At 46.1% G+C, this 12,549-nt stretch overlaps 1 protein-coding gene and 1 long non-coding RNA gene across 7 annotated transcripts in view; one reads left to right on the top strand and one right to left on the bottom strand.

Annotated features, from left to right (window-relative positions):
- The window catches only part of PHACTR1 (phosphatase and actin regulator 1), a 356,496-nt gene that overhangs the window by 76,765 nt on the left and 267,182 nt on the right, over positions 1–12,549 (bottom strand). For all 6 annotated transcript variants that reach the window (XM_068160783.1, XM_068160782.1, XM_068160786.1 and 3 more), the window contains one exon: positions 10,673–10,753. In XM_068160783.1, the coding sequence (XP_068016884.1) occupies positions 10,673–10,753 (81 nt within the window). The remainder of the gene's footprint in view (positions 1–10,672; positions 10,754–12,549) is intronic.
- Positions 1,298–8,010, top strand: LOC137452410 (uncharacterized). The gene is made up of 3 exons (XR_010990076.1): positions 1,298–1,594; positions 2,231–2,297; positions 7,755–8,010. It is a non-coding gene; the product is annotated as an uncharacterized lncRNA (long non-coding RNA).

Genomic DNA, 12,549 nt, shown 5'->3' with positions numbered 1-12,549 from the left:
CTCATGAGCCAGCTGCTGAGGCAGCGCGAGCGGAGCCAGCACCCCTGGGGGCCGAGCTAAGTGCGGCGGCAAGGCACCAACGGTCCCTGGCTGAGAGCACCACACCCTCCCGTCACAGAAGCAGCTCTTCGGGAGCGAACAAGCAAGCAGTGAGCGGCACTCAGGTCATTGCAGTTTGTGATGAAGGACACGCGGCTAGGGTCCTGAGCGCTCTGCCAGTACAATAGGTAAAAGTGGTCCCCTCTCCTGGCTAGAGAAGCGAACTCATCTCGTGATCATCACGCTCCAGAAAGAGGACGGAGCCGTGGTTACTACTCAGCCAGAAGCAATTGCCAGAAGGAATGTGGGAGCTCCCGCACAGCCATGTGGCTGTGCAGGTCTCCAGATGTCTTAGGGGATTCCTTTCTAAGGGGAACAGAGGGCCCTATATGCCAACCAAACCCACCCTACAGGAAAGTCAGCCGCCTCCCTGGGGTCTGGGTTAGAGAGATCACCAGGAAACTGCCTAGTGTGATATGGCTTTCTGATTATCACCTGCTACTGGTTGTGCAGGTTGGCAGTGATGAGACTGTGGACAAAAGTCCAGAAGTGATTAATAGGGACTTCAGGCCACTGGGGTGATTGGTTGGAGGATTGGGAGCACAGTTGGTGTTTCCCTCAGTCCCTTCAGTGGCAGGGAAGAATACGAAGGGCACAGAAAAACACTGGATTAAAACATGGTTCAGAGCCTGGTGCCAGCAGCAGATTTTTTTGTGTTTGACCACAGTCTGTTTTCCAAAGGCACCAGGTCTTCTGGCAACAGATGGGGAACACCTATCCCAAAGGCAGAAAAGGATCCTGGGGCAAGAGCTAGCAGGGCTCCTTGAAAGGTCTTTAAACTAGACTCAGAGGAAGATGGGGATGAAATCAGGCTTGCTAGAGAGACTATGGGGAGTGGCATGCCGGTACCTGTGGGCCAGTGTGGTAGTAAGGTCTTGTAGTTGGCCATCTTAGTGGAGGTGGGGCATGATGAACCATGCAGTAGTAAAGATAGAAGAGCTGATAGGCTGGTAGCTATTGAAGTATCTGGGAACCATCTGGAGGGAACTGGAATTTATCCATCCAGGAAGGTGGCAGGACCATTTAGCCCAGCTGAAGTGCTTCTGTACCAATGCACACAGCATGGGCAACAAGCAGGAGAAACTGAAAGCCATTATGCAGCAAGAAAACTATGACGTAGTAGCTATCATAGAAATGTGGTGGGATAGGTCCTATGACTAGAGTGCTGCAATTCATGACTACCAGCTTTTCACAAGAGAGAGGTGAGGCAGTGGGCTGGCCCTCTGTGTCAGGCAGGGATATGAATGTCTGCAACATGATGGAGATGACAGGGTTGAGTGTTTATGGGTAAGAATGAGGGGGAAGGCCAACAAGGCAGATTCCATAGTGTGAATTTGTTACAGATCACCCAATCAGCATGAAGGAATTGATGAAGCACTTGGTCTCATCATCAGTTGGGAGAAGTTTCTTGTTCTCATGGAGGACTTCAGCTTCCTGGACATGTGCTAGGAATATAATGCACCAGAGCGGGAACAGTCCCAGAGGTTCTCTGAAGGTAACTCCCTGATGTAGTTGGTGAAGGAGCCAACTAGAGAAGGTGCCCTCCTGGACCTGGTGCTTGTTAACAGGGAAGAACTTGAGCAGTTGGAGGCTGTCTTTGGCTTAATGATAATGAACTAATGGAGTTTTTGATTCTCAGAAGTAAGGAAGGGGGTTAGCAAAACTGCCACCTTGGACTTCTGTAAGGAAGACTTTGGTCTGTTCAGGAGACTGATTGGCAGTATTCCTTGGGAGGCCATCCTGAAGGATAAAAGAGTTGTGGAAGGCTGGGCATTCTTCAAGAAGGAGATCTTAAAAGTGCAGGAACAGGCCATCCTCATGTCACAAAAGATGTGATAGTGGGGAAGAAGGCCAGCCTGGCTGAATGGAGAGCTTTGGCTGGAACTTGGGAACAAAAGCATGGTTTATGGCCTTTGGAAGAGGGGAGATGGGCCACTCAGGAGGACTGCAATTGTGCAGTGAAGCTATGCTGGGAGAAAATCAGAGGGGCCAAAGCCCAACCAGAATTCAGCCTAGCTATTGCTGAAAGAAATAAAATATGCTTCCTTTATTGGATGCAGGGGGAAACAGTGACTAAGGATGAGGAAAAGGCCAAGGTACTTAATCCTGCTTTTGCCTCAATCTTTAACAGTGAAAACTAGTCCCAAGCTGGAAGACAGGGTGGGAAACAGAAGACTTCCATAATCCAAGAGGAAATGGTGAGTGACCTGCTGAAACACCTAGACAAGTCGGTGGGGCCAGATAGGTTACACCCAAGAGTGATGAAGGAGTTTGTGGATATGCTTACCAAGCCACTCTTCATGATTTATCAGCAGTCCTGACCAGGGAGGTCCCAATGGACTGGAGACTAGCAAATGTGACATCATCAAGAAGGGCTGGAAGGAAGATTGGGGGAATTACAGACCCATCAGTCTGACCTCAGCACCAGGGAATGTCATGGAATAGATAATCTTCAGTGCCATAACATATTTACAGAACAGTCAGATGATCAGACCTGGGTTCCTGGGGGGCAGGTTCTGCTGAATGATCATCTCCTTCTGTGACAAGGTGACCCACTTGGTGGATGAGGGAAAGGCTGTGGATGTTTCATAGTTTCATTCAGGGTTGGAAGGGACCACAAGGATCATCTAGTTCCAACCCCCCTGCCATGGGCAGGGACACCCTACACTAGATCAGGCTGCCCAGAGCCTCATCCAGCCTGCTCTTAAACACCCCCAGGGATGGGGCCTCAACCACCTCCCTGGACAACCCATTCCAGGGTTTCACCACTCTCATGGTGAAGAACCTCCTCCTCACATCCAGCCTGAATCTCCCCACCTCCAGCTTCATTCCATTCCCCCTAGTCCTATCATTACCTGAGATCCTGAGAAGTCCTTCCCCAGCCTTCCTGTAGGCCCCCTTCAGATACTGGAAGGCGACAATTAGGTCACCTCGGAGCCTTCTCTTCTGCAGACTGTACAGCCCCAACTCCTTCAGTCTGTCCTCATAGGAGAGGTGCTCCAGCCCTCTGATCATCCTTGTGGCCCTTCTCTGGACACGTTCCAGCACCTCCACATCCCTCTTGTAATAGGGGCTCCAGAACTGGACACAGTACTCCAGGTGGGGTCTCACCAGGGCTGAGTAGAGGGGGAGGATCACCTCCCTTGACCTGCTAGCCACACTTCTCCTGATGCAGCCCAGGATCTGATTGGCTTTGCGGGCTGCAAGTGCACACTGAGAGCTCATGTTGAGCTTTTTGTCCACCAGCACCTCCAAGTCTCTCTCCTCAGGGCTACTTTCCAGCCAGTCACTGCCCAGCCTGGATTTGTGCCTGGGATTGCCTTGACCCAGATGCAGGACCCTGCACTTGCTCTTATTGAACTTCATGAGGTTGGCTTGTGCCCACCTCTCCAGCCTGTCAAGGTCCCTCTGGATGGCCTCCCTTCCCCCCAGCGTGTCTGCTGCACCACACAGCTTGGTGTCATCAGCAAACTTGCTGAGGGTGCACTCAATGCTACTGTCCATGTCACCCACAAAGATGTTGAACAAGACAGGTCCCAGGACTGATCCCTGAGGGACTCCGCTTGTCACTGGCCTCCACTGGGACATGGAGCCATTGACAGCCACTCTTTGGGTGCGGCCATCAAGCCAGTTCCTTATCCATCTAGTGGTCCACCCATCAAACCCATGTGTCACCAGTTTGGAGACCAGGATGTGGTGCAGGACAGTGTCGAAGGCTTTGCTCAGGTCCAGGTAAATTACATCAGTTGCTCGCCCCTCATCTATTAATTTTGTCACCTGCTCATAGAAGGCCACCAGGTTGGTCAGGCAGGATTTGCCCTTGGCAAAGCCATGCTGACTGTTCCCAATCACCTCTTCACTATTCTTTTGAGTGAGTAGTGACTCCAGGAGGATCTGCTCCATGATCTTTCCAGGCACAGAGGTGAGACTGACTGGCCTGTAGTTCCCTGGTTCCTCCTTCTTGCCCTTTTTAAGATGGGGGCAATGTTTCCCCTTTTCCAGTCTGTGGGGACTTCACCAGATTGCCATGACTTTTGAAATATAATAGAGAGGGGTTTAGCAACCTCATCTGCCAGTTCTCTCAGTACCCGTGGGTGTATCCCGTCGGGTCCCATGGACTTGAACACTTTCAGGTTCTTCAGGTGATCACCAACCTGATCTGCACTTACAATGGGCAGTTCTTCCTCCCTGTCCCTGGCTTTGACTTCCATAACATCAGGAGTGTGGCTAGAGGCCCTTGCAGTGAAGACTGAGGTAAAGAAGTTATTAAGTACCTCAGCCTTTTCCTCATCACTTGTGACCATGTCACCATTTTCCTTTCTGAGGGGGCCCACACCTTCCCTAGTCTTCTTCTTCCCATTAATAATGTTGTGTACCTGGACTTCAGTAAAGCCTTCGATACTGTTCCCCACAGAATCCTGATGAAAGAAACTGTCTGCCCTAGTCCTGGACAGGTGTACACTGTGTTGTATCAAACATTGGCTGGATGGCTGTGCCCAAAGGGTGGCAGTGAATGGTGTTAAACCCATTTGGCAGCTAGTCACTAGTGGTGTTCCCAAGGGCTCAGTGCTGGGGCGACTCCTGTTTAATGGCTTTATCAATAATCTTGATGAAGAGATCATAGAATCATAGAACTGTTGAGCCTGGGAGGGAGCTTAGCACAGGATATTAGGGGTTGGAAGGCACCTCTGTAAATCACTGAGTCCAACTCCCGTGCCAGAGCAGGACCATATAGTCTAGTGCAGGTCACACAGGAACACATCCAGGTGGGTCTTGAAAGTCTCCAGAGAAGGAGATATCCAGACACTTTTTAAATACCTTCAGGGATGGTGATGCCATCACCTCCCTGGGCAGACTGTTCCAATGTCTGATAACCCTTTCTGTGAAGCCATTTTTCCTAATAACCAACCTGAACCTTCCCTGGCACAACTTGAGGCCATTTCCCCTTGACCTGTCACCTGTTGCATGTGACAAGAGACTGACCTTCATGTCTCTGTGATGGCTACTATGTCATAGTTGCCTCGCTGCACAATGTCTTCCAGTTCCTCCTGCTTGTTACCGGTGCAGCAGGCATTGGTATGAATGCACTTCATCTGAGCTAATGGTCTTGCCACCTTTTTAGGGCAAGTGACCCTAGTTCCTACTAGGCTGTTCACGGATCCTTCGTAGTGTCCACTCTATCAATTCCTGCATCTTTGGTGACAGCTGGATCGCTATCTCTCACCTCCACTGAGGTGGCCAAATCTGAAACCCCAATAGCACACTGCCCCACAGGCTTGTCTGTAGCAACATTGGTTTCATCACCATCCTGTTTCAAGCCCTGTAGATGAGTCTTGCCCCAAGATCATTATTCCCCCTTTGAGATAGGCCTTTTCTACCTGATGCCAGCAGGCTCGGTGTCTTGCAAAGTAACCCATGGTCAAAGAAGCCAAAGTCCTGCTGGTGACACTGATCACAAAGCCAGATGTTGATTTGCTGGCTATTCCTGGTTCTATCTTCATTCCCTGCAACTGTGGGGATGGAGAACACAACTTGTGTTCCTGATCCCTCCAACAGTTGCCTCAAGTCCCTGAAGTCCCTCTTCATTGCCTTAGGGCTTCTTGTGGCTGCCTTGTCACTTCCCAGCTGACAGATCAATAGTGCACTTTTGTTGCAGCTGAAATGGCTCTTAGAGCATTGTCCAAACCCTTATTTTATACAACAAGGAGAGGTTCTCACACCTCATTTCACAAGGCAATGCAGAAGCTGACCGATTAGGTGGCACGGTGATCATGCTGATCAATCTGCACAAGCTCATTTAGCCCATGAATTTCATCATTAAAATGCTAAGGCTTTACAACATGCTTTTCAACTGACACGTGAACAAGCAAAGCAAATAATCCAGTCATGTCCTGACTGTCAACATAATATACCAGCACCTTCAGCTGGGATTAATCCCAGAGGGCTGAATGCCCTGGAAATATGGCAAACAGATGTTACTCATATACCTGAGTTTGGCAAGTTACGTTATGTTCATGTTTCAATTGATAATTTTTCTACCTATATTTTTGCATCTGCCCACGCAGGTGAAAAAGCTAAAGATGTATGCAAACATCTTTTGATAGCCTTTGCAACATTAGGGATACCAAAACCAATCAAAATGGATAATGGGCCAGGATAGGTTGCTGTAAAACAAACAGCTTTTGTTCAGCAATGGGGCATTCAACATCTAATGGGCATTCCACACTTGCCCACAGGCCAAGCAATAATTGAGCATGCTTATGGCACTTTGAAAAGTATGCTGCAAAGACAAAAAAGGGGGAGTGTGTGTATGTCCCCTCAGGAAAGAGTAGCAAAAGCATGTTACATTCTCAATTTTTGAAATCATTGGACAGATGTTGGATCCCCAGTTCAAAACCATTTTGGTTACAGTGATCTGCAACCAGTAAAATAAAGAGCTTAAGTAATGATAAAAGACTTAAATTCAGGCCAATGGGAAGGACCATATTCTCTCATAACTTGGGGTAGAGGTTATGCTTGTGTTTCTACAGGAACTGGCTCACAATGGGTCTGGCCATTTCTAACCCCACCTTCTTTGTTGTCTCGATCATGGCAACCACAGCAATATGGGTCCCACCACAACCTAAGACCAACATATAGATCACCTTGGCCGATAAGACATGACAAGACATCCTCTGCCTACTAACAGCCTCACCAGGGAATCACTTTGACGTGTCTCATAGGGATACCTGTTGATGACTGGCCAATACTAGTTGGGCAAAAAGCTCTAGTTATTGATCCTAAAAATCTTGTTGAAGCATGGGACAGGTGGACACTGTGTCTGAGGCCTAGTGGATTAGAACCAAATTACAGTGGAAAGAGTCGGTCAATGAGTCAATAGGTGAATGATAGCTTAGCTGCTTATAGAAATAGTAGTGCTTGGTGTAATCATACTGCTGTAAATTTGTCAAGGTCCAGTAACAGTCCATTCAGCCTACCCTCCCCCACCCCCCCTGGATTCTTTTTTATCTGTGGGGATAGAGCATGGTCTGGCATCCCCTCTCACATGATAGGTGGACCCTGTAGTTTAGGAAGATTGACAATATTAACAGCCAACATATCAATGATTATAATGCATAAACTTAGATGGCATAAATAAAGTGCTCATGCCTATCAACCTGATTGTAAAGATAACATAGACTTTTGGGGTCCTGATAAGATAATAGCAGCATCAGTGTTGGCACCTGGGGTTGCAGTTGCTCAAGCACTAGCAACCCTCAGTAAGCTGGGGTGGATGTTGGTTATCTAAACACAATAAGACCACTTCTCTTGCCTTAAGTGGACTACTACTGGGTGCTGATTTGGTTGGGCATGCAACACTGCAGAATAGGGCAGCTACAGATTTTTTGTTGTTAGCACAAGGCCATGGGTGTCAGGATTTTGATGGCTTGTGTTGTATGAATCTTTCTGATCTCTCTCAATCTGTACATAACAGTATTCAGGACTTACAGGATGGAGTTAAGAAACACAGACAAGATGATGGATTTGATCTCTTGGGAATCTTTTTGGAGGACTGCAAGGATGGGTTTTACAGCTGGTAAAATTTGGTTTGGGATGTTTGTTAATTTTTATTTGTATTTTAATCTGCATTCTCTGTCTGTTTGCAATATTTGCAGGCAATGTAGTTGTGCTTTGAAACAGGGTTTTTTTACATATATGAAGAAGGGGAAGATGTGGGGCTGCAAGGAGCCAAATCGATGACCTCGATAGATGGAGATCGACCCTGGAACAAAGACACAATCATGCTTGTTGGAATAAAGCCCTGGGAACAGTAAAAAAGAGATTAAGAACAAGGAACAGGGACAGGATAAGAGCATCTGATGTAGGCTTTTGTGGTTGTGCAAATGTTTAAGATAAGGAACTGTGTAGCTAAGTGGAAAACTACTGCTTGTGAAACAAGCTTGCTTTCAGGCTGCTGCGTCAGCTGCTTTGACAGTATGTAAGCATATCTGTCTTTCAATAAAGGGTCTTCGATCCGCAACTCAGAGTCCGTGCCTCAATACGCCACAGGCTGTACCATAGCAGGAAGCCTAGATTGAGAGCACTCTCAGTAAGTTTGCAGACAACAACAGTTAGGTGGGAGTATTGATCTGCTGGAGAGTAGGAAGGCTCTTCAGAGGGAGCTGAACAGGCTGGATCAATGGGCTGAGACCAGTCTTACAGGCTTCAACAAGGCCAAGTGCCAAGTCCTGCATTTGGACCACAACAACCCCATGCAATGCTATAGGCAAGGGGCTTTGTGGCTGGAAAGCTCCTCAGCAGAAAGGGATTTGGGGCTGTTGATTGACAGCCTGCTGATCCAGCAGTGTGCCCAGGTGGCCAAGAAGGCCAATGCATCCTGTCCTGCACCAGGAATAGTGCGGCCAGCAGGACCAGAGAGGTGATTGTCTCACTGTACTTGACACTGTTGCAGTGGCACCTTGAGTGCTGTGTTCAGTTTCGTGTGTCACAGTATAAGAGAGACCTTGAGGTGCTGGAGTGGTTCCAGAGAAGGACAACAAAGCTGGTGAAGGATCTTGAGAATAACTCTTATGAGGAGTGGCTGAGATTGCTGGGGTTGCTTAGGCTGAAGAAAAGGAGGCTGAGGGGAGGAGACCAAGTTGCTCTCTTACAAGTACCTGGAAAGAGGTTGTAAAGAGGTGGGCCTTAGTCTCTTCTTCCAAGTCACAACTGATAGGACAAGAGGAAGTGGCATCAAGTTACACCAGGGGAGGTTGAGGTTAGACATTAAGAAAAGCTTCTATGCAGAAAGGTTTCTCAAAGACTGGAACAGGCCACCCAGCAAAGTGGTTGAATTGACATCCCTGGATGTATTTAAAAGCCGTCTAGATAACAGTGCTCAGGGATGTGGTGTAGTAGTGGCCCTGGTTAGAATTGGATAATGGTTGGAATTGATCTCGGAGGCCTTTTCCAACCCTGGTGATTCTGTGATTCAGCATTTTGTACCAGCTTTTTCTGATATAGAAAGGTGAAAAATTGCTAGAAAGAGGAATTAACCTCTTTTTCAGATGAGGACCTCCAGACAGCTTACCATCTGTGTCGCAAAATGACATAGACGATTACAAACTAGTGCATTATATGATGCATTAATGGAGAAAGCTGCAACACTTTGGTAGCAAAGTGAAGGGCAGAGTCAGGCTGCATGGGAAAGACTTTTTCTGGGGATAACTTTAGGTATGTGTAGGAACATGTATAAAAGTAGCTGTGTGTGGGATGTGAGGCAGGGATGAAGGAGGTCACACCTCAAACAGATGTGACTGAAAGCTGACAGGAGCTGGCCAGGGCATCCTGGCCTTGTCTGGGCTGCAACACACTTGGTGTGACAACCTGGTCTGTGCCTTGCTGGGTGTGGAGATGCATGCCTCGTGGCTGTATATCCAATTTAAGTGACACCCCAAAACATTTACAACCCACAGCAGTGAGAAAGGCTTTTTGCCAGGGAAGTTGCATCTAGTATGACTTCCAAGCCAGCATGTCATAGTGAAAGCATGGGTAACATTTTATTTAAAGGATTAGAAGCATCTAAAGGACATAATGGGTAAACCCTCTAAAATTAAATGAGAAGCATTCTTTGGTTTTTTAACATTGTGGGGTGTTTTTTGTTTGTTGTGGTTTTTTTCCTTCTTTTTTTTTCTTTTCACTAATAAGCACTTTGAGTAAGCAAGTATTTAAATCCCAATATACTAGACTGAAAAAGCTGGTAGCAGATTTAAATACTCCAGACTTAATGAAACAGAGCCTTCTTCTAATACCTCTGAAAATGTATAACTTCTACTGACTTCTAACAGGTTTTGTGCTGGGATTGTAAAGACTTCCAGACTTTGAATTAATGTGGCTTTAAGACATAAGCATAATTCTATTGAAATTCACAGGCAACTTTGGCATTTATGTAATTTGTGGAGTTCTTTCTCTTAGTTATTAATGAAGGAAGCAGCAAAATAAAAGCTGCACTTAAAGACTGACACATATGTAATAGATGTCAAGTATGTGTTGCATTGTCAGTGTAACACAATGGTGTTTGTAAAACAATGGCCTTTTGTGTAAAGAATACATTACCAACTCAACAAATTAATTATCCTGAACAAGGAATTATTATTATGTGTTGGCAGCTGTTTCAAAGGAATTTGCACTGTTCTGTGCTTGGCAGGATCCAAACTCTTTAAATGTTTCCCTTTTCCACAACAGTTAATCCCAGAGTGACTCAATCAGACAATGATAACACATGCAACACAGGCAAGGACTCATGGCATCTCCCTGCAGCTTGGATGCCTTGATGTCTGCAGTGAATTCCTGTTGCTATGATTTATCTTTCTACTGCTTTACATTTCTGGTTAGTTTTCAGTTTTATTTGCTAGGTAACCATCACATGTACCCAACAGAGAGGGCCAGCCCACAGTGAAATCAAGCCAGGTCTTTGGAGACCTGCAATTCAGGACTGTATTCGCAGTTTCTAGTGTTACCATAATGTCATACCTGGACATAAAACTATATGGAATGTCAGTTTAACATTGTGAAAAGAAGAACACTTACTTACCTTTATCAAAAATTTCTTTCAGTACTCCTCGTTTTATAAGTTCTTCTCTGCTTTGCCTCATTGATATTTTTCTTTCCAAAGCTGTAAGCAAAGAGAAAGGTCAACATAAATAGATAAGAAGGAAAATGATTGTTTATAAAGGCTCTATGACATTTTTAAAATGCTTTTTCTCCTCTTCAGTCAGTGACAAATTCACATCTCAAAGGGTACTGGCAGTCCAGAGAATCCGCCTGCTGCTGTAGGGCAGCTGTTACTGACAGCAGTGGTCATAGACTGACTGATTTCAGAGCATGTCTGCACTCCCATTGCTTAATTCTGACACATGACCCAAGCATTTCTGTGGAGAACTAGAGACAGCAAAGGGAGAAAAAAAAGCGATTAATGCAGAAGCTAGAGAGGGGAAGGTAAGAAAGGACTCAACACAAAGGATCACACCAATGAAATCTGTGGCAACGGACTGTCCGCAAGCCATGGAAGAGGACTGGCACCTTTGCTACCCTGTGGAACCAAGTCTTGTTTACCACTACTAACAGTGAGAGCAGATCAAAGTGTTTGGGACAGTGCAAAAAAATGACCTCCCTAACAGAGCCTTCGCCTCGGAGGAGTGTTATCCCCAACAAAGGGAAAATCCATGAGAGCCACTGTGATTTACACCAGGCCTGAACAGCCCAAGTCTTGTATTGCCTGCTTGGAGACTGTGGTCATTGGGGTGGCAAAATGACAGAAATTTCATGTTTGTTTCATTCAGCAGTAATTAAAACAATGTCCAATTAACTACAACACCACAAAGGACATACATTCAGGCAAAGAGCTGAAAGCCAGAAAGCAAGGGGCATGAGAAGTGATGTGCAGGAGTGGCTGTGACTGTGCACACTGCGAGAAACAAGCCTCTGCCTGCCAAAAGAGAGGCGCAGTCAAGGGCAAATTGCCTTTGCCATATGCTCCCCTATCAGACCCTGCACAGATGCACACACAGATGAATCGGGACTCTGCAACTCCAGTCTGCCCAAGGCAAACAGTCTTCAAAACCCTGTCTCCATCCCTGAGAACATGAGGGTGTAAGCTTCTATGGAACTGGTGCATGTTGGTTGTTCCTGCAGGGGCACTTATATTTGGTAAATCAGCTATGCTTGTACTGAACACCGTTGCAGGTTACTTGCTGTCAGATACACATGCCTTTTAGAGATTGGTAAGCATTAAGAAGATCCCTTCTCAGTCTTCTCCAGGCTAAAAAGTCTTATCAGAGAGATGCTTCAGTCCCCTCATCATTTTTGTAGCCTCTACTGCAATCTCTCCAGTAGTTCCTTGTTTCTCTTTAACTGGGAAGCCTGGAATTGGACACAATACTCCAGATATGGCTTCACTAGAGCAGAGGGGGAAGAGAAACTCCCTTGACCAGCTGGTCACACTTCTTAATGCAACCCAGGATGCCTATATTATCCAGGGTTTTCAGGTACGTACTTTTAGTTGTAATATGCTTCTGCTCAAGAATGAAATCCTCCTGTTTGAAGCTCAGACTAAAACAATTTTTGTGAGTTTCTAAATCCTTTCTAAGTAGGTACAGGACTTAAAGTATTAATTATTTCCCTACTAAGCCAGTTTAATTAATAAGATATTTAGAGGAAGGGCATGCTGGGCTAAGAGCAGCACTGAATGATAATAACAGATGTTATACTAAAACTATGGAACATGCTGCCTGCCTTTAACACAAATCTTCCTCCCAGACTGTCTCATGCATTTAAGTACATAAACTGCTACACTACTGCTGGATCAGTTGGGAAAAAAATTGCAAACACTTAGATGCAGAATTTATTAGGATCTAGCAGCCTGAACAATGAATGTTTTACTCAGTCTGGATTTCTCTGGCAAACATTACC

The sequence above is a fragment of the Melanerpes formicivorus genome, unplaced genomic scaffold, assembly GCF_026170545.1.
Source record: "Melanerpes formicivorus ecotype bairdi unplaced genomic scaffold, bMelFor1.0.p_v2 SCAF_53, whole genome shotgun sequence".
Taxonomy (NCBI): Eukaryota; Metazoa; Chordata; class Aves; order Piciformes; family Picidae; genus Melanerpes; species Melanerpes formicivorus.
The sequence above is the reverse complement of the archived record's forward strand: the minus strand, read 5'-3'. Positions and strand labels throughout refer to the sequence as shown.